The sequence below is a fragment of the Triturus cristatus genome, chromosome 1_2 (genome assembly GCF_964204655.1).
Source record: "Triturus cristatus chromosome 1_2, aTriCri1.1, whole genome shotgun sequence".
In the NCBI taxonomy this organism is placed as follows: domain Eukaryota; kingdom Metazoa; phylum Chordata; class Amphibia; order Caudata; family Salamandridae; genus Triturus; species Triturus cristatus.
In genome coordinates this window covers 1,163,792,850-1,163,813,447 of record NC_140580.1, presented here as the reverse complement: position 1 = coordinate 1,163,813,447, position 20,598 = coordinate 1,163,792,850, and the positions used below count along the sequence as shown (strand labels likewise).

The following is a 20,598-nucleotide window of genomic DNA, read 5'->3' as shown; positions in this document are numbered from 1 at the left end:
CATGTCGTCCACGTAACAGCGATATGGCCACTGGGCGATAGTTAAAATTCAGGGCCGTTTCCCTATGTCTCTGCCTTATAGCGCATGCCAGTGACTCCACTGCTAGTGTGAAGAGCAGCGGGGACAGGGGGCAACCTTGCCGGGTTCCCCGCTCAATGTCAAATGGGTTAGACATCAAGCCACCCACCCGTACACGAGCCGATGGCTGCGCATACTGTAGCATTATCCATTTTATAAAAATTAAGGGAAACCCAATACGCTGTAATCTGAAGAACATGTAGTTCCACTCAACCGAGTCGAAGGCCTTAGCCGCATCCAACAACACCGCTGCAGCCGATAGACTCTGCTCCAACACATGGAGCATTGCGAAAATGGTTCGCAAGTTGTGCGATGTAGATTGGTCAGTTATGAAACCTGACTGGTCCGGCAGTATCAGGCATGGCATCAGAGGCTGTAATTTAACGGCTATTATTTTGGCAAGTATCTTCGCATCTAAATTAATCAGCGAGAGCGGTCTGTAGGAGTCACACCTATCAGGAGGTTTATCCTTTTTGAGCAATGTTATAATTAGTGCTTGTCGAAGCGAGGGAGGCAGCACCCCTGAACCATGCGCTTTGGCGTATACCTTTAGTAGATAAGGGGTAATCAAGTCTGCATGTGTTTTCTAAAATTCAACTGTGAGACCGTCAGGCCCTTCGCATTAGGTAGGGCCGAAATTGCGGCTTTGATATCTTCTGCATCAATTGGCTGGCTTAGGTATTCCCTATGGGCATCCGACAGCCACGCGCATGCCACATCCTCTAAATAGGTCTCCATCTCAGTTATTGTGGATCCCCCCCCCCCCCCCCCCCCCCCCCCCGAGGTATAGAGGTGAGCATAGAAAGCACAAAACTGCTCAGTGATATCTAGTGGATCATAATAGTCTGATCCGTGGGGGTCCGTGATCTTATCAATATAAGGTTGTTCCTCGCGGACCCTGATTTTGTTTGCCAAGTTACGACCTGGCCTCCCCCCTTCTCTATACCTTCGAGCCGTGTGTCTGCGCGATATATACCATATCTCAGACTCAGCAAGGGTATCCTATTCCAATATGAGCTCATGTATGCGGGAAAGGGTGTCAGCCAATGCGACATCTGCGTAACTACGCTCTAGGTCCTGAAGCGCAGTTTCAAGTTGTGCAAGTTGAGTTCTGAGGTCTTTCAATATGCCAGCAGTGGTGCCAATGCACACCCCCCGGATTGTCACTTTAAAGGCCTCCCATAAAGTGGAGGCGCTATCAACGGAACCTTTATTAATTTCAAAATATTGCTCTATCGCATCATGCACAGTAGCCTCGTGTTCGAGGCATGTGGGCTGCTGAATTCATATCTGTGCATAGATCGCCGCCTAGTGTTGGGTCCGGATGATTGCACGTTGTTGTCCTGGAAGAGTCTTGGAAGTATCCTGGGATAGGTGACTCCTCCCCTGGACTACAGTGCGCATGGGCATCCTCTCCATCCTCAGATTGTTTTTTTCCGCCATTGGGTTCGGATGTGCTTATCTTGACTCAAGTTAGGAAAAACTTTTTCTAGGCCAAAAGGCCTTTAGTTCGCGTCGGTACTGTTACCGATCGGTATCGATAGTATCTTGTTAGTTTACTAACTTCCAGAACCAACTTTTTTCGCATCTTACCCGACCATCGACCTGTCATCGACGATGGAATCGAGGACACCTTTCAAGCGGTGTCCTGTATGTAATGCGAAATATCCCCACATCGACGTCCATCCGGTGTGCAACAAATGCCTTTCACCGGATCACGACGAATCTACATGTATGGCCTGTGCCCGATTCCGATCCAAGAAGGGAATCGACGAGCAGCGAGACTCGAAGCGCAGCAAGCGGCACCGGCCTTGGCCGACAACTTCAGCGCCGAGAACGAAGATGTCGAAGACGTGGAGAACCTACCCTCCAGTCCCGCTTCCGAACATGACTCCGGATCGGAAGACGTCGACGAAAGCCTCTTTCGCAGAGATGAAGACGACACCGAGGTAGGAGACTACAATGAGGCCTTAGGGGCCGAAGAGAGTAGCTCCGGTGACGAGCAAGGCCTACCCGTACAGACTGAGGATATCCCAGTGCGCCAGTCTATGGCTCCGGTCGAGGGATCGCCTTCGGGCCTTACCCAAGACCTATCCCGCAGTTCTTCGGCCCCGCCCTCTGGCCCGGCCTCGGACATTCAGCGGCAGCCATTAATACCCAAACCGGCTGGTTTCCCTTCTTCGAAACCGAAACCAAAAGCTGTATTGGTTCAACTGAAACCGAAACCAAAAGTGACGCTGGTCGGATCGAGGCCCACCACACCTTCGACGCCAGCAAAACCCGTCGGCACCGAGCGCACCAAACGAGACTTCGGTGCCGAGCTTGCAGCGGCCGACGTCGGAGTCGACATACGCAAAAAGACCTTCGGTGCCACCAAACCTACTCGGCTCCCGGCACCGACACAATCGGCTCCGACCCCAAAGGGCAAACTGCCTGCTGCGTCTCGCACCGCTTCGACAGCACCACCAAAGGCGCACTCATCGAAGACGTCGACGGCCATTACCGCCCCTCGACTCGACGACTCACCGGCGCCGAATAAGTCCACGCCCGCCTCTACAGAACCGGTCGGCGCAAAGGAATCGATGGCGCTCCAGGTGCGACCCGTTGCTGCGCAACGCACCAAGAACAAAACAGTCCTCCAGGACACGTCGGGCTCCGAGCCAATAAAAGCTCCAACAGCCTCTTCGGCACCGGCCAACATTACTTTTGGCCTGCCGCCATCCACGGCCCCGAAACTGTTCCAAATCAGGACACGGGTCACCCACACCACAATCACGCCTGTCGAACGCTCTCCTGCGGAGACGTCTCCATTACATCTCATCGACGCCGACACCGGCAGGATGATGCTCCACAAAAGGAGAATCACTTCTGAGCCAGCTTTGGACTCCTTCCGGATCCCGCTTAAGAGAAAGCTGCCAGTGGCTTCAGAACCAGTTCTTTACGAACCTCTCCATTCCCCCTACCAGGATCCACAGTCCTTCTCTCCCACACACTCCGACACAGATGTTTTGGAGGACTACATAGGTGACCACGTCCCCTACCCCGGAGAGATGGACCCTGTAGGCCAACAGGACCCTGATCAAGCTTGGGATGACCCTGTAGACTCAGGTGCACCTATGGATGCACAGGACCCACAACTCTATGGAGCAAAGACTTCTCCCACAAAGGACACTGCCGCGTTCAACGCTCTAATTGAACGTGCTGCGGCCAATCATGGGGTGCAACTTCACTCTGACACCGTCGAGGACGACTTTCTCATGGATACTTTCGCATCCTCAGAAAGGAATATAAAGACTCTGCCCATGTTGAAAGGTGTCCTCAAACCAGCAAAGGACATCTTCAAGGAACCCACCAGGGCAAGAGTAATAAACCCCAGGATCGACAAGAAATACAGATCAGCGCCTGGGGACCCTACTTACATTAGATGCCAGTTACCTCTGGATTCCATTGTGGTTGTGAATGCTCGCAAGAGGGCACACTCGCAAACAGGTGATGCTCCTCCCCCGGGCATTGCCAATACTCAGGCGCTCCTCGCTCGCTACGATCGAGCGCACTACGACACATTAGAACAACTACTCCAACATCTCCCTGACCAATTCAAAGAAGGTGCAGAGATCCTCATCAGGGAGGGACAACTGCTCACAAATGCATCCATCAAGTGTGCACTGGATGCCGCGGATACAGCTGCCAGAGCCATAAACACTAGCGTCATGTTGAGACGACACGCCTGGTTGCGAATCTCCGGATTCAAACCTGAGGTACAAAATAACATCCTCAACCAACCCGTCAACCCCGACTACTTATTCGGGCCGGAGGTTGACACCACCCTAGAGAAAATAAAAAAGGACACAGACACTGCAAAGTCCATGGGGGCCCTACAAACGCAGTCCTTTCGGAGCGGCTCCTTTCGTCGCCCCGGAAATAGAGGAACAGGTAGAGGACAGGGGTCACAGCAAACATACAACAAGGGCAACACACAAAGCACCTACGATAAAAACACCCGGGGTGGATATCGTGGCTCCAGCACAAAGGGCAGAGGACGCGGCTACGGCAACACCAGATCCTCCCCCAAGAACAAGCAGTGACGCACTCTCCCTTCCTCCCGACCACCTAACACCTGTCGGGGGAAGGCTACAAAGGTTCCTGTCCACGTGGAACTCCATCACCACGGACAGGTGGGTCAAAGATATTGTCAAATACGGTTACTGCCTAGAATTAACCTCAACTCCACCCACAATACCTCCAAAAAACCGTCCTATGTCCTCAGAGCACTTAACGCTCTTACAGCAGGAAGTGCAAAGTATGCTACTAAAAGGCGCAATAGAGGTCGTACCCGTCCACGAGCAAGGTACGGGGGTGTACTCCCTGTACTTTTTAATACCCAAAAAGGACGGGTCACTCAGACCTATATTAGACCTGAGACCCCTGAACCAGTACATTCTTTCCGAGCATTTTCACATGCTCACTTTACAGCAAGTCCTCCCGCTGCTCAAGCAGGGAGACTTCCTGGCCACACTGGACCTCAAAGATGCGTATTTCCACATACCCATTCACCCCTCACACAAGAAATACCTCAGGTTCACTGTTCAGGGGCAGCACTACCAATTCAAAGTCCTTCCCTTCGGCGTGACAACAGCACCCAGGGTGTTCACAAAGTGCCTAGCTACTGTGGCGGCACATCTACGGAGGCAGCACATACACGTCTACCCTTACCTGGACGACTGGCTCGTTCAAGCGAAGTCAGCCCAGCAATGTGCCAGCCACATGTCCCGCACCATTCACCTCCTTCACAGTCTGTGGTTCTCACTAAATTACCCAAAATCCCATCTTCAGCCCGCACACGTACAACAGTACCTAGGTGCGACTATAGACACTCTGGCGGCCACAGCTCAGCCAAATTTAGTGAGAATCAACAGCATGCAAATGCTGATTTCCAAGTTCAAACCACAACACTCCCTTCCCGCGCGAGTGTTCATGCAGTTGATAGGCATGATGGCCTCCTGCATTTTCATAGTCCCACACGCGAGACTACATATGCGCCCGCTTCAGGAGTGCTTAGCACGTCAGTGGAATCAGGCTCAAGGACAGTTAAAAGACCTAGTGTTGGTGAGCGGTCGGGCATACAACTCTCTGCATTGGTGGAATCCACAAAACCTTTGCAAGGGCCGACCGTTCCAGGAGCCTGTTCCACAAATAATACTGACAGAGGACGCGTCTCTCCAGGGATGGGGAGCTCATGTACTCAATTACACAGTGCAGGGACTATGGACTACACAACAAAGGAAGATGCACATCAACATTCTGGAATTGATGGCAATCTTCCTCGCAATGAAAGCGTTCAAAGTGCACTTGTGCAACAAAGTCGTGTTGATCCGGACGGACAACATGACCGCCATGTACTACATACAAAAGCAGGGAGGAACACACTCTCCACAGTTGTCTCATCTGGCTCAGAGCATGTGGAAGTGGGCCATTCAGAGGAACATGTTCCTCATGGCGGAACACCTCCCCGGCAAGGACAACCAGATGGCGGATCTGCTCAGCAGACACAGCCACCAGATGCACGAGTGGGAGTTACACCCATCAGTACTCCAACCGTACTTCCAGCAGTGGGGTCATCCAGAGAGAGACCTATTCGCCACAAGCGAAAACGCAAAATGCCAAAGCTTTGCCGCCAGGTTCCCACATCCGCAGTCGCAGGGCAATGCGATATGGATGAACTGGTCCGGCAGATTTGCGTACGCTTTTCCACCAGCACTGCTGATACCGCTGGTGGCACGCAAACTCAGACAACACTCACTGACACTCGTCCTGGTTGCTCCAACGTGGGCACGCCAGCCGTGGTACACCACCTTTCTCGAACTTTCCGTGGTGCCGCATCAAAGGCTGCGGGTCAAACCCGAGCATTTGACGCAGAACCATGGAGAGATTCAGCACCCAGATCCGCAACAGCTGAACCTGGCAATCTGGCTCCTGAAGTCCTAGAGTTTGGCTACCTAAACCTGCCACCTGACTGTATGGACATCATTAAGGAGGCCAGGAGACCCACTACCAGAGCTTGCTATGCAGCCAAATGGAAAAGGTTCGTCATTTATTGCAATAATTATGACATTAACCCGCTAGACGCATCCATCCAAAACATTATTTGTTACCTATTACACCTATACCGATGCAATCTGGCGTACACCTCTATACGTGTCCATTTGACCGCAATATCAACCTATCTACAAACCAGGCAGCACCTCTCTCTATTCAGAGTGCCTGCCATCAAAGCATTCTTGGAAGGACTCAAACGAGTCATTCCACCTAGCCACCCACCAGCCCCAATGTGGAACCTCAACTTGGTCCTCACACGCCTGATGGGTCCACCCTTTGAACCTCTACACTCATGCGAGATTCAATTCCTTACCTGGAAAGTAGCTTTCCTAGTGGCGATAACTTCTTTACGAAGAGTTAGTGAACTCCAGGCACTAACCGTCCAAGAGCCATTTATACAGGTTCATGCCAACAGGGTCGTACTACGTACCAACCCCAAATTCATGCCCAAGGTGGTATCGCAGTTCCACATGAATCAAACTATTGAACTGCCTGTTTTCTTTCAAAACCCACAGACTGTCGCAGAAAGGGCACTCCATACACTAGATGTAAAACGGGCCCCATGTATTATATCGACAGGACCAAACCCTTTAGGAAAACAAAACAACTTTTCATTGCCTTTGCCCCACACCACAAAGGTAACGCTATCTCCAAAGCAGGTATAGCCAGATGGATCGTTAAATGTATTCAAATTTGCTATCAAAAGGCTAAACGCACTTTAACGATTCCCCCACGAGCCCACTCAACACGTAAGTTAGGGGCCTCCATGGCTTTCCTAGGAAACATTCCTTTGCATGATATATGTAGAGCAGCCACCTGGTCCACTACACATACCTTTACCAAACACTATTGTGTAGATGTACAATCAAAACAGCAGGCAGCTGTAGGTCAGGCTGTTCTCAAAACTCTTTTTCAGACCGCTGCAGCTGGCACTGGTAGCCGCCGCTAATAAGAGGGCACTGCTATATATTCTATGCACAGATATGAATTCAGCAGCCCACATGCCTCGAACTGAATATGCTACTTACCAGTATGCATCTGTTCTTGGCATGTAGGGCTGCTGACATTCATATCGCCCTCCCTCCTCCCCGGCGCCTGTAGCAGCTGCAGCTCTCAGAATTACTGTAAAGCATGGTCATCACTTTCTGTATCTACTCCATCACTGCCACAATGGCGAAAAACAATCTGAGCATGGAGAGGATGCCCATGCGCACTGTAGTCCAGGGGAGGAGTCACCTATCCCAGGATACTTCGAAGACTCTTCCAGGACAACAACGTGCAATCATCCGGACCCAACACTAGGCGGCGATCTATGCACAGATATGAATGTCAGCAGCCCTACATGCCAAGAACAGATGCATACTGGTAAGTAGCATATTCAATACTGGGTCTAGTAGGGCCTCCGACCGCAGCTGCCACGTGAAGGGGCGATGTATTTCCGTCGGGATCTTGACATCTAGTTGTACCGGGTTGTGATCTGATAGTGCTCGAGAGATTAACCACCCTGTGACCCATTCAATCGCATCTCCACCCAGCAGCCAATAATCAAGCCTAGACCAGCTATTGTGAAGTGGTGTGGCATGTGTACCTTCTTTCACCAAGGCATTATGCACTCTCCATACATCTAACAGTCCAAATTCCAACATAGCGCTTTGAACACTTTGAGCCACCTTGGGAGTCCGATTCGACAGCGGATTAGATTTATCCAGCTCAGGGTTCAGATAGGTGTTCAGAACGAACACTCATACGCTCATACGCTCATACGCTCACTCACTGTCATCTGCAATAGGTCCATGCATGGTCACAGTTGACACCAAAATACCACCTAGTTTCCCTTGAACCATTGCACAGTGCCCCTCACCATCTACATATGTCCCAAGTGGAGTAAATGCAATCCCTCACCTGATCAGAATCAGCACACCCTTAGCATACGATGAATATGAGGCGAGCCTATATCCGGCTCATTTGATGGCAATGCTACGTTCCGTGAAGCTGGTCAGGTGCGTTTCCTGTAGCAAAGCGACTTGTACGTCATGACGAGATAAATAAGTTAACACCTGGCGTATTTTCTTTGGGGAGTTTAACCATCTTATGTTCCAAGTTAATAATCTATAGCGCACTCAATCGATTTTTTTTTTTATTTTTTTTTTTTTTTTTTCTCCAAACATTTCTATACAACCTGGCAGATAGGTTGGGCCAGAGTAGGGACGCAGCAGTGATATTATATATTTCCAATCCACAATATTCACCATCTCCCAGTCTAGACAGCAATTTTACAATAAACAAAACTAAAAACAAAACCTCTCCCAGTCCATCCCTCTTCCTCCCCCCACCCACTCCAACCTCCCAATTAGGTCGAATCCGTCTCCCTCCCCCCGCCACCTACCCAGTCTTCCATAGAAACTATAAAATAGGGGAACACCCACTGGGGGGGGGAGGAACGACAGCAAACGCCCACCACCTGGTGAGGTTGCCAGGCTGTAGTTGGGTGACGAACCTGTGCACCATTAACCATAAACAAAGTCACTATCTGGAATGCCTAACATATAGTAACAACTTAACATCATACAGAAAACACATCGCTCCCGCCCCATACATCGAGCCTAGTCTGCACTAATTATGACATATTGCTCCATCACAGTCTCAAACATGTCCAAAAAGAATATAGATGCACCCATTAATTATCCGAGTCTTCTGGATTTGGCAATGACGACGGGCTCCCCGAACCACCATTGCGGGGCTTCGGTTTGCAGATGTTTCGTGAATTTCAAGGCTGACTTAGAGTCTGTGAAAAAATGCGCCTGACAATCGTGTTATTTTCAGTTTGGCAGGATATAACCTAGCATATGGAACCGATGCTGATTGAAGGATCTTTTTTGCGGGCACAAACTCTCTGCGAGCCGCCTTCATCGCAGGTGTATAGTCTGCCAAGAATGACAAGGTATTACCCTTATGATTTGTAGGGCTCTGGCTTCCCTCAGTATCGCATCTCTGTCCGCATAGTTTAGTAGGCGTGCAATTATCGGACGTGGCGGTACGCCTGGCTTGGATCGAGGACCCAGAGATCTCTACAATCATTACCGCCGACGGAACAGGAGCAAAAAGTTCCCGCAACAGACCATCTATGAACGGCTCCATTTTAGAGATAGCTGTGGATTCCGGCAGTCCAATTATACGAAGGTTGTTCCGTCTGGAGCGCGCTTCTATATCCTCGTTCTTAGCTTTAATGACCTCCAGCCCTTTCTCCCTTTGCAGTATCTGTGTCCGCTATTCTGTCTGCGTGTCTGATAGCCTATTTTCCAGGACGTCAAGTCTGTGTTCGTGAGTGTCCACCTTCTTTTTCACCACGTCTAAACTGGACATGAGTGCATCAATCTTACGGTCTATGGTTTTCATACCAGATCACAATTCCAGTAGGATAGTTATCATGTCATCCTCCGGGCTCTCAGCAGCTTCCGATGCACTCTGCATCGCGGCCTGGTCTCCCATGTTCTCCGTTGCGCGCGTGTTACGTTTACTTTCAAATGGGATTTTCGGCTGCTTGGGATCCGGTTTCCCCATATTGACAGGGCGTAGCATCGATTTACTTTACTCCAGTCCCTCAGTGTTCTTCTCACACTCAACCTGAGGAGACGCAAAACCCCGCCGTCTGCGATCAAGCCACCTTCAAGTGCGCTTATCCACAGACACTCCACAATGGTTCACTGATGGCCCTGGGCGCCACGTGCAGGCTATCGGGAAGACCTCCAGTGCTTGACGTGGTAGCAGACCTCTCAGTGGTCCCTCCAGCTGGAGCCACACGGTCAACAAGCAGATCAGCCAGTCTCACAGTCACCACTCCAGGTGGCCAGACTCTACGCTTCACTGGGTCACACTTAATCACTCACCAACTGGTCACCACGTTCTCCTCTGTTTGGTGTTTCACAGCTTTTGGGTCCGCTCTTTGGTTCACCAGGAGTAGCCCTCAGCCAAAATGGGCAGTCACAGCCTCGGGCGCAGCCCACAGTATCGTGCTGGTCTCGCACCTCGCCCACAGAGCCCAGCACCAGTCTACCCTGCTGGCCAGAGGCACCAGCAGGACTCTAGGCATCCCAGGCCACCAAAAACAGGCTAGGCTGTGCACCAGGTCAAACCGCCAGTATCTCCGCACCCGCGGGCGTGCAGCCAGGCCAGTGACCCCACAGTGAAGGCAGTAGGCGCGGCTTCTACACCACGCCTGGACCGGCCAGCCCGCTCCAGTGTGCCTGGACCCCACCTGTGAAGGTTCACAAGGGTGCCCAGGCGTGCCAGTCCCCCCACGCCCGACACAGCAAGAAGCCCCTACCCACTCAGTGCATTCCCTCTGGGCTCTCAGGTGGACAGATCACCGGACGGCATCGCTTCCTCGTCCAGTCCTACGGGAGGTATATACAGCTTCGCAGCTACAGGGCCGGCTCTCCACTATGCTCCTCTGCAGGCGAGCCTGGCGGCTCCCGATGTCTTCAGCTCCTCCGTCGGGGTGCGCACCCGGTCGTAGTCGGTGATTCAAGCTCTGCCCGCCATTCCAGGAGCAGGCAGCCCGGCACCCCGGGGCTCCGCGCCGCACACCCCCAGCTCCCCAGAGCAAATCTCTCACTCTGCGCTCCTGGACAGCCGCCATTTTCTCACCGGCCGGTGCACTGCATCAGCTCTGATTTCACTGAGTTCCAGCCAGCAGATATAAACAAAAGCGGCACCGAGTGTGCCCTGGGCAATTCCAGACACTTTATAATGTTTTTAGCGGCGCCGGTGACTTAGGTCGGTGGTATTTTCCGGATATTGTAGCCTGGCAAACGAAGCTCCCTCAAGAGGCAGCCATCTCGTCTCGCGCTGTAGCCACGCCCCCCAGTGCCTGCAAGATAGATGTGTGTGGTGGGCAAATATTCACATGATTTAGTCCTAGTGTGGATGACTTATCAGGTTGTGCATGGTCCTGTCCTTGTTTTTTATGTAGATCCAGTCCCCATGTGGTGGATAGACGTCCGTGGTAGGCAGCTGATCATGTGGGTTCTTTATGAATTCAAAATGCGGGTCAGAGAAAGTATATCTACAGTCTGACCCAGGAATCTCCCCATTTAAACCATTTTGATTTGTGTGTAGGCGGAACACCCAACAGGAGCAACCGCCCGATGATGATGAAGCATGACATCCCTTGGGATGTGTAAGGGCATCACGAAACAGTCTTGACTGTCCCTCATGTCCTGCCTACTACCTAGACACTCCTTCTTTTTCCTTTCCAGGAACAGTGAACCCCATCTGTGTATTGATCTCAGCCTCAGGAGCACAGGTACTGCACCTTCATGACCTTAGTCACCCCCCACCCCCTCCAAATTTGTGACCGTAATTTATATCACCCAAATAGCATAAGATATCGCACTAGACAAGTCCCAAGCACATGTACAACACTGGAAACTTTCATCTAAATCTGGATTTCCATTCAATCTGTAGCAAACAATTCAATAAGAATAAGTTCTCTCGACAATCACTGTCCGGTTCCTACCAAAATCACTCCTTTGCATTCATGTTCTTACCTGTATGGAGTTTACTGTCAACATCGTATTCCAAGAAACCAAACAGTACCTGCACGTCATCATTGTGCTTAAATACTCTATTTCAATTACATCATTTCCTGTGCATTCACCCGCCCCCAAAAACGCAGCAATTTTAAATGGATATTCCCAAAAGCTTAATTGTATAATGCAGGTATGGACTACCCAATAGTACGTGAAAAAGCCACCAAAAAGACTCAGATTTCCCTATTTTTGTTACTAGGTATTACCTAAATCTGGGTACACAGTCATAAAGCTCAATCCTAAAATACTTAATATCAACTTCTCAATGTGTCATTAAAAAAATAAAAATGAAAACCTCATATTATAACACAGAGCTATCCACACCAGATTATATCCATGCTCATCTCGAACCCCGATGTCGTACTTGTAACGGTTGATGCCATCTACACCGAAGCCTTTGTGTCCTTACCAAGATTTGTTGCCAATACCCGTAAGTCTAGTTGAAATAACACCAGTTAAGTCATCTTTCTAATTCAATGCTCCAATGCCTGCTTCCCAAGAATGACTAAGTTTTAGCAGAACTATTCCAAAACCTGTTTGAAACCAGAGTAGTCCGAATGTCTACCTATCCAGTCTTAAACATGAAAAGCTTAAGGTTAAAGAGAATTTTTCAAACCGATACCTGTCTTGAACCCCTAAAACCTGTGATGTTGTTGCATGGTATACCCGTATCTAAGACTTGTTGTTATAGCATCAACCACTGTGCATGGACAGAAAATCTGATTCAAGACTAACATACTCACTTATTCAATTCTTGAAATGAACATTATTCACAATTCCCAGTACTAGGTTTTCACTGTACTGCAACCATAGGTCTATGATAGGATTTCCTAATAGCAAACTCCCCATATGCCTCTTATCTCCACACAAGATGAACATATATGTTTCCTTGCAACACATCCGTTGATTGAGCTGCAGATAGCATTGTGCCGGGAGAGTGGTGTGTTGTTGGGTCGGTGGGCTCTAGGTAGCATTAGGTTGGGCTGCTTTTGGGGACGCCAGAGGTTTGTTAAAGGGATGGATTATGGATTGCAAGGAGTTAGCTTTGCTGCCAGTCGGATGGACTTTTGCAGTAGTTTGTTGTTTCTTGTCTTTGGACTGGTTTCTTGTAACCTGACAGCGTTGTGTTGGTTCACTCAAAACTGTACTGTTTTTCCAATGTTTTAGTTGAACTACATCTGTATCTGTACTTACCCAGACTTCCATTGAACAGTATTTCTAATAGAATGGATAGTAGAGCTACTTCATGGTCTAGCAACGATTTACCTGTTCTTTGCTCTGTGCAGTATGTCAGGGGGGGTTTCCATGTTCTTTGACTCGATTGCATTCTCGTCTCTGTAGGTCCATACGGCACTTGCAGGAGGCATCAGCAACAGATGGAAAAGGTAAGTCACTCGATGTGCTGCTAAGAGTCCACCATAGGTATTTTTGCAGCATGTATAGCCTTTCAATTCATTTTGTCAGGGCTATAAAATTCAGGTTGGCAGCGCTACAAAAAGGGATCTGTACATTTGAGCAAGATCTCGTAACTATAGTACACCTCAAAGATGTCTAATTCCATATCCTAATGAACGAGGAATTTTGCACATAACTAAAGTTTGTGATGGGACAAACATTACCAATTTAGAGTGTCTACTTTTGTGATAAAACCGGCACCCAGAGTGTTAGATTAGCAGTTTCACTTGAAGTGTCAAATGATTCATGTTTTCCCATACTTACACTGCTGGCATATTAAGAGGCATGAACATGTTCATTTACACCTTGGGGTTGACCATCCATATGAAGACATCCCCCACCCTGTCTTGTCCAGGAAAAAACAATAAGTCTAGGAGCAGAATAGGATGGATGGACACTTGTGGCAATGACTTTCCCTATACTGAAAAGATTGCTGATATTACAGGAGTAGATGCACTGTCTGATGGTGGGGATGGTCCTTAGGATGTTGGACATGATGGCATCATGATACGTTTGCAAGATTGCATGTGAGATCAACACAGGAATGACTCTCGGATCAGTGGTCGCAGTCCACAGAGGACTGAGACAATCTAGTGGTTGCTACAAGCAAATTGCAGAAAGAACTGGACTGGTGATCATAAGAGAACAAGTTGAAAGTGTGACAATCTGTAAAAGCAATCCCCCTCCGTCATAGTATGCACAGATGCATCACATAGGGTGTGGTGTGCACATTTAAAATCGGTGAATAAAACTTCTAAAATTAAAGACGGTTTCTAGCTCTGAAATCTTTTCACTCACACGTATCGCAGAAAACAGTAAAAACTAAAACTGACAACACCACAACAATTTTCAATCGTGCAAAACCTAGGAACAAAACCCTAATTCCCCTCGAAACTAGTTGCGGTAATATTGACATGGGTGAACAGCGAACAGATAGGGATTGTAGCCGTACACGTTCCAGGAGAGCAAAACATTGGAGCCTATTGGCAAAGCAGACAAAAAGGGGTGTCTCAAGAGGTACTAGAATTGATTTTCGAAGCATGGGGAACACCTGAAATAACTGTTTGCAACAACGGAACACAAGAAATGATTCAACCTTGCATCCAATTATCCAGTAAGCACTGTTGAAAAACTGGTGCGTAATGTTTGCAAAACGTTTTCCCCGAATGGCACTAATATCACATGGGAGCCACAAAAGTACACACACTCAAAAAAAACAAGGAGTCCAATAGCCCTGCAGTGGGCATGTCAAGCATGGTACTCTGACTTATTCATTTTAGTGCCAAACTAAGTCGTAAAGATATTAAAACCAACCAGATCTACTAAGGGGGACGAGTCTGTCACCCGGATCTGGCCAGCCTCAACCCAGTGGCATGGCTCCTGAAACGTAGAATTTGGGGGCCTATAAATGCCTGTAGAATGCATGCAAGAAAACCACCCTCTTGTAAGTTTTATGCTGCTGTTTGGAAGCTGTGTATTTTGTGGTGTGCAAGAGCAAATGCATGGGAAGTTAACAAATGAAGCTGTCTTTGTTAATGTAATAAGTTAACACTGTCACATACAGCTCTAAAAGAGCACGTCGACCGTAGTGGTTTACACTAGAATAGAAAAGTAGATAAACTTCTTACAGCCTCGGTAATGGAAATATTTGTGTAATCACCTAAGAGAATACATCCCATTGAGATCACCGCTACCACTATGAACCATCGCATAAGGCTAACCTAAAACATCTCACATTAAATTTGATATCATTCCTGCATAAAGTGAGTGAAGTCCACACACTGAGCATTCAAAGACTATAGTGTACAGATCTAGAGAGAAGATTATAATGAGAACCAACCCACACTTTATTCCTCAAGTATTGTCACATTTTAGGTCAGTCTGTTCATCTACCTGCTTTTTTTTATGAGCAAAAGATACTTGCTGGAAAAAGTACTACACACACTTATATGTGAGGAGAGCAAGGAAAACAGACCAATTCTCCTTTAAGGGATCTTAATTGTTGGGAGCAGGTCCTCGTGCCAGCTTCCACTGCAATGGTCCTCCTGTCGAGCTTGCCTGCAGTCCGCTACCCTTGGCTGCCTTCGGTTTTGTACCACCTCTGCTTTTTTTTCTGCCTTTTCTCTGCTTGCTCCTGCCCTCTTTTGCCTCTTTCTGCTCATTCTGACCGTTATCTTGCCCTCTTCTTCGCTTCAGCCCTTTATTTGACCTCTTCTCTTGTTTCTGACCTGTATTTTGCCTGTTTCTGCTAGTTTCTGACCTGGATTCTGACGTTGCACGCCCAGGCACCCCTGGGGGTGACCGTGCTGTTCTATACAAATGCTGAATGATTGTTCAATATAAGCACTGAATATTCCTGCCCACGTGCTAGATTCTGGGCATTCCTTTCAAAGGAAATATATGCTCGAGGCATGTGAGCTATAGATCTCCTGCTGTTCATAGCCCGCAATCTAGTATTGGGTCCGGATGTTTGCACTTTCTTTTTGTCCGAAGAAGTCTTTTCCAGTCACGAGGTAGGTGACTCTTCCTTTCGGTGATAGTGCGCATGGGCATCGACTCTATTGTTAGATTGTTTTTTTCTGCCATCGGGTTCGGATTTGCATTGCTGCGCTCCGGTTCGGCACTGTTTCTCTGGTTCCCTTCAACGTGCAATCCACTACCCTCGACGGTATTGTTTCTCGATTGCGTTTCCCATTCTCCGTGTATCGTTTCGGCAAAGACCTTCGATCGGAAGACTCGTGGAGGGCCGTTGGGCTTGCCCGCCCCTGGCTCGCCAGCAGTCTCTGGAACTGACTCCATTCAAGCTCTGTCCTAGGTGTCACGATAAGTTTCCGCGCACTGACTTGCACTAAGTGTGGAACTTCTGTCTATCCCCGGAACACGTCGAAAAACACTACAACGCATGCCAATTTTTTCGATCGAAAAAGACTCTTCGTGACCTTCTGGCTCGATGTCACAAAATGCATCAACAAAATGGCTACGCACTGGATCTCTTTGGAGAGGACTCCGACCACGAGGAATCCCACGCACAGGAAGCCGAAGTAGAGGAAATCTCAGTCTCTGAAGCCGTCTCTAACACAGAAGACCAAGTAACACCGGGTCATAGTATCGTGAGTGCTGAGACTTCCTTCCCCTACAATTTGTTACCCAAAAAGGCTCCGGTCCCTCCTCTGCCCTAGGGTCAAGGTCAGCACCGAAAAAAGGTTTCAAGTCCCTTGCCCTCGAGCCCGGTGCCGAAGCACAAAGAAAAACCTTCCGGTTCGGGCTCGAGTCGACCCCATACCGTCACAGACCCGAAACTTTTGGCACCGAAGCATGTTGTGGTGACCATGCCACCATTATCAAAGAGTAAATCTTTGGAGCCGAAGACTTCGGAACCAAAAATGTAAACCCCGAAAAAGCCGACGAAAGAAAAAACTTCGTCAAGAGCCTCGGTCCGACGTTCCACCTTCGGATCCGAAACAGAAAGAACTGGTAATAAATCTAGACACTGGGCATATGCATGCCAAATTGCCGGTTAAAAGACAAATGGGCCTGCTGGAGTATTACCACATTCCTCTAAAGAATAAAAATGTGGGTACTAACCCTTCAACTTATATTTTTACCTTCGTCAGTGTGCAAATGCCTTCGGGCTTTAAAGCATGCTACTCTTGAGTGCGTCAGATGTCGGTGACGGACCCTCATCCTATTTGTATGTGGTGTTTGGGCGAGCACCATGATTCCACCGATTTCGGCATCGCCCGTCACCGAGGCCCCCAGGGCGTCGCTCTGAGGAGGGCGCGGGTTCTCCGTGGGACATGCGGCCTCATTCGTCGCCACCCTACCCGCCGTGACTAGGACCCAAATGGAGGCCTATGCTGCGTTTCTGCAGGCTTCCTCGTCCCCTCCTCCTCCTGGGACGCCCGCGGATCACTTGCCACGTGCGGGGCCTTCTGCGGCGGCTCTGGCGCCGACTGGTTCGGCTTCAGGTTCTGGAGGTGTGGTGTCGGGGTGAGGCCCTACAGGGTTCCCCTCTTCGGCCCACGGCGCCTCTGCCTCGTCGCAAACCCAGAGGGGGTCCCTGTGGTGTCGCAGGAGGTCATCGGGACTCACGGCTTGCCCCGAGTTGTCCTCGGTCTTCTGGGCAGGCGGTGGCCTTGCTAGAAGCTGAGCTAACGCCGCTCAGGTGCCGACGGCTGTCGACCCTGGCGGCGCCGCGGGTGCTGGATAGGGGCCGGGGCGCGTCCCCGGATCCCTCTCGTCTCTCCACGCAGGCGGGTGCTTCGTCGGAGGTTGAGTCGGTGCCTTTTCGGTGCCGTTCTGTCGCCGCCCCGGAGCCGGCCCGCTCCATTCTCCTGGGGTGCAAGTGGTGGACGAGGTCGTCCTGGCGTTCCCTCCGGCGCCGGTCGACCTCACGCCGGCGCCTGTGGCGGACTCCACAGCGCTGTGCCGGCGTCGGGTCGTCGACTCTTCTCTAGAGGCCCCCTCCTCTCCAGAGGTTCGTCAACTTCTTCCCCGGAGACGGGCCGCTGCGTTGTGGCTTTTTCCCCGGCGTCTGCCAAGGAGGGCTCCTCGCCGTCCCCGCGATCACAGCCTTCCTCAGAGGTACCTCGGTCCCCACTTGTCTGTCAATCTTCACCGTTCCGGGGATGGCCATTTCCTCCTCCAGCTGGAGTCTGGGAAGGCAGGCTTAGTTTACAGCAGTTGCCCATGGAGGAATTGCTCCCCCCCCCCCCCCCCCCCCCCACGACGCCCTACGGAGGCGTGTGTAGCCTTTGCCCGTGCCATTTCCACAGCTGCTGGCATTTTGCACATGGGAGACCCTGCCACTCCATTTCCTATGGACCATTTTCTGGAGGTTCTCCATCAGGGCTCTGGTGGACGGGAGCTGCTTTTTCCCTCCATAATTCTCTTCTGGGGGCGTCCTGCCACGGGGGATCCGGTGCCTCAGTCGCTCCGCTACCGTCCTGCTCCGCACAACCCAGTCTGCCTTTCTTTCCACCCTTCTACTCGGAGCCCTCTTCTGCAGACTGCTTTTCCTTCTTTATCTTTGGTGTTGTATCCTCCGTCACGGGAGGCCCGATGGTTAGATTCCTGGGGGCGGAACCTCTTCGCTTCTTCTAGTGCTGCTTTGCGGGCACTCAACACGCTTTGTGTGTTGGCCAGGGCTACTTCCAGCTTGTGGAATTCCGTGGAGTCCCTTGTGTCTTCTGCCTCTCCGGAAGATGTTGATGCTGATCTGCGCCGCCATGTGATGGATGGCCAGGGGCTGGCCGCGTTAATTCTTCGTTCGGCCCTGGATGTTTCTAATGCTCTCGGCCGCATAATGGCGATCAGTGGCTCTCCGTCGCCATGCTTGGCTGAGGGATAGCGTTTTCCCTGAGAATATGAGGGAGCATCTCGTTGACCTGCCCCTTGACGGAGTGCATTTATTTAACACCCATTCGGATGCCTCCTCCTCCGCTGCCGCCTCCTCCTCCTAGGCCTCCTCCTCCTCGGCCTCCTCCTCCTCGGCCTGTTCCTCCTCCTCCTCCTCGGCCTGTTCCTCCTCCTCCTCCTAGGCCTGTTCCTCCTCCTCCTCCTCGGCCTGTTCCTCCTCCTCCTGTTCCTCCTCCTCCTCCTCGGCCTGTTCCTCCTCCTCCTCCTCCTCCTCCTAGGCCTGTTCCTCCTCCTCCTCCTCCTAGGCCTGTTCCTCTTCTTCTTCCTCCACCTCCTAGGCCTCCTCCTCCTAGGCCTCCTCCTCCTAGGCCTCCTCCTCCTAGGCCTCCTCCTCCTAGGCCTCCTCCTCCTAGGCCTCCTCCTCCTCCTCCTAGGCCTCCTCCTCCTCCTCCTAGGCCTCCTCCTCCTCCTCCTAGGCCTCCTCCTCCTCCTAGGCCTCCTCCTCCTCCTAGGCCTCCTCCTCCTCCTAGGCCTCCTCCTCCTCCTAGGCCTCCTCCTCCTCCTCCTAGGCCGCCTCCTCCTCCTCCTCCTAGGCCTCCTCCTCCGCCTCCTCCTCTGCCTCCTCCTCCTCCTAGGCCTCCTCCTCTGCCTCCTCCTCCTCCTAGGCCTCCTCCTCTGCCTCCTCCTCCTCCTAGGCCTCCTCCTAGGCCTCCTCCTCTGCCTCCTCCTAGGCCTCCTCCTAGGCCTCCTCCTAGGCCTCCTCCTAGGCCTCCTCCTAGGCCTCCTCCTCCTCCTAGGCCTCCTCCTCTGCCTCCTCCTAGGCCTCCTCCTCTGCCTCCTCCTCTGCCTCCTCCTAGGCCTCCTCCTAGGCCTCCTCCTCTGCCTCCTCCTAGGCCTCCTCCTCCTCCTAGGCCTCCTCCTCCTCCTCCTAGGCCTCCTCCTCCTAGGCCTCCTCCTCCTAGGCCTCCTCCGCCTCCTAGGCCTGTTCCTCCGCCTCCTCCTCCTAGGCCTCCTCCGCCTCCTAGGCCTGTTCCTCCGCCTCCTCCTCCTCCGCCTCCTAGGCCTGTTCCTCCGCCTCCTCCTCCTAGGCCTGTTCCTCCTCCTCCTAGGCCTGTTCCTCCGCCTCCTCCTCCTAGGCCTGTTCCTCCTCCTCCTAGGCCTGTTCCTCCGCCTCCTCCTCCTAGGCCTGTTCCTCCTCCTCCTCCTCCTCCTCCTAGGCCTCCTCCTCCGCCTCCTCCTCCTAGGCCTGTTCCTCCTCCTCCTCCTAGGCCTGTTCCTCCTCCTCCTAGGCCTGTTCCTCCTCCTCCTCCTCCTCCTCCTCCTAGGCCTGTTCCTCCTCCCTCCTCCTCCTCCTCCTCCTCCTCCTAGGCCTGTTCCTCCTCCTCCTCCTAGGCCTGTTCCTCCTCCTCCTCCTCCTCCTAGGCCTGTTCCTCCTCCTCCTCCTCCTCCGCCTGTTCCTCCTCCTCCTCCTCCTCCTAGGCCTGTTCCTCCTCCTCCTCCTAGGCCTGTTCCTCCTCCTCCTCCTCGGCCTGTTCCTCCTCCTCCTCCTCGGCCTGTTCCTCCTCCTCCTCCTCGGCCTGTTCCTCCTCCTCGGCCTGTTCCTCCTCCTCCTCCTCCTCCTCCTCCTAGGCCTGTTCCTCCTAGGCCTGTTCCTCCTCCTCCTCCTCCTCCTCCTCCTCCTAGGCCTGTTCCTCCTCCTCCTCCTCCTCCTAGGCCTGTTCCTCCTCCTCCTCCTCCTCCTAGGCCTGTTCCTCCTCCTCTCCTCCTCCTCCTAGGCCTGTTCCTCCTCCTCCTCCTCCTAGGCCTGTTCCTCCTCCTCCTCCTCCTCCTCCTCCTCGGCCTGTTCCTCCTCCTCCTCCTCCTCCTCCTCGGCCTGTTCCTCCTCCTCCTCCTCCTCCTCGGCCTGTTCCTCCTCCTCCTCCTCCTAGGCCTGTTCCTCTTCTTCTTCTTCCTCCTCCTCCTCCTCCTAGGCCTGTTCTTCTTCTTCTTCTTCCTCCTCCTCCTCCTAGGCCTGTTCCTC

General features: G+C 51.5%; 1 protein-coding gene across 3 annotated transcripts in view; it reads left to right on the top strand.

Annotated features, from left to right (window-relative positions):
• Window positions 1–20,598, top strand: part of GPR107 (G protein-coupled receptor 107) — a 254,849-nt gene that overhangs the window by 111,142 nt on the left and 123,109 nt on the right. For all 3 annotated transcript variants that reach the window (XR_014965462.1, XM_085613975.1, XM_085613973.1), the window contains exon 14: window positions 13,107–13,150. Coding sequence is in view for 2 of the 3 variants with exons in the window: in XM_085613975.1 (XP_085470101.1) it covers window positions 13,107–13,150 (44 nt within the window). In the remaining variant the exon portion in view is untranslated. The remainder of the gene's footprint in view (window positions 1–13,106; window positions 13,151–20,598) is intronic.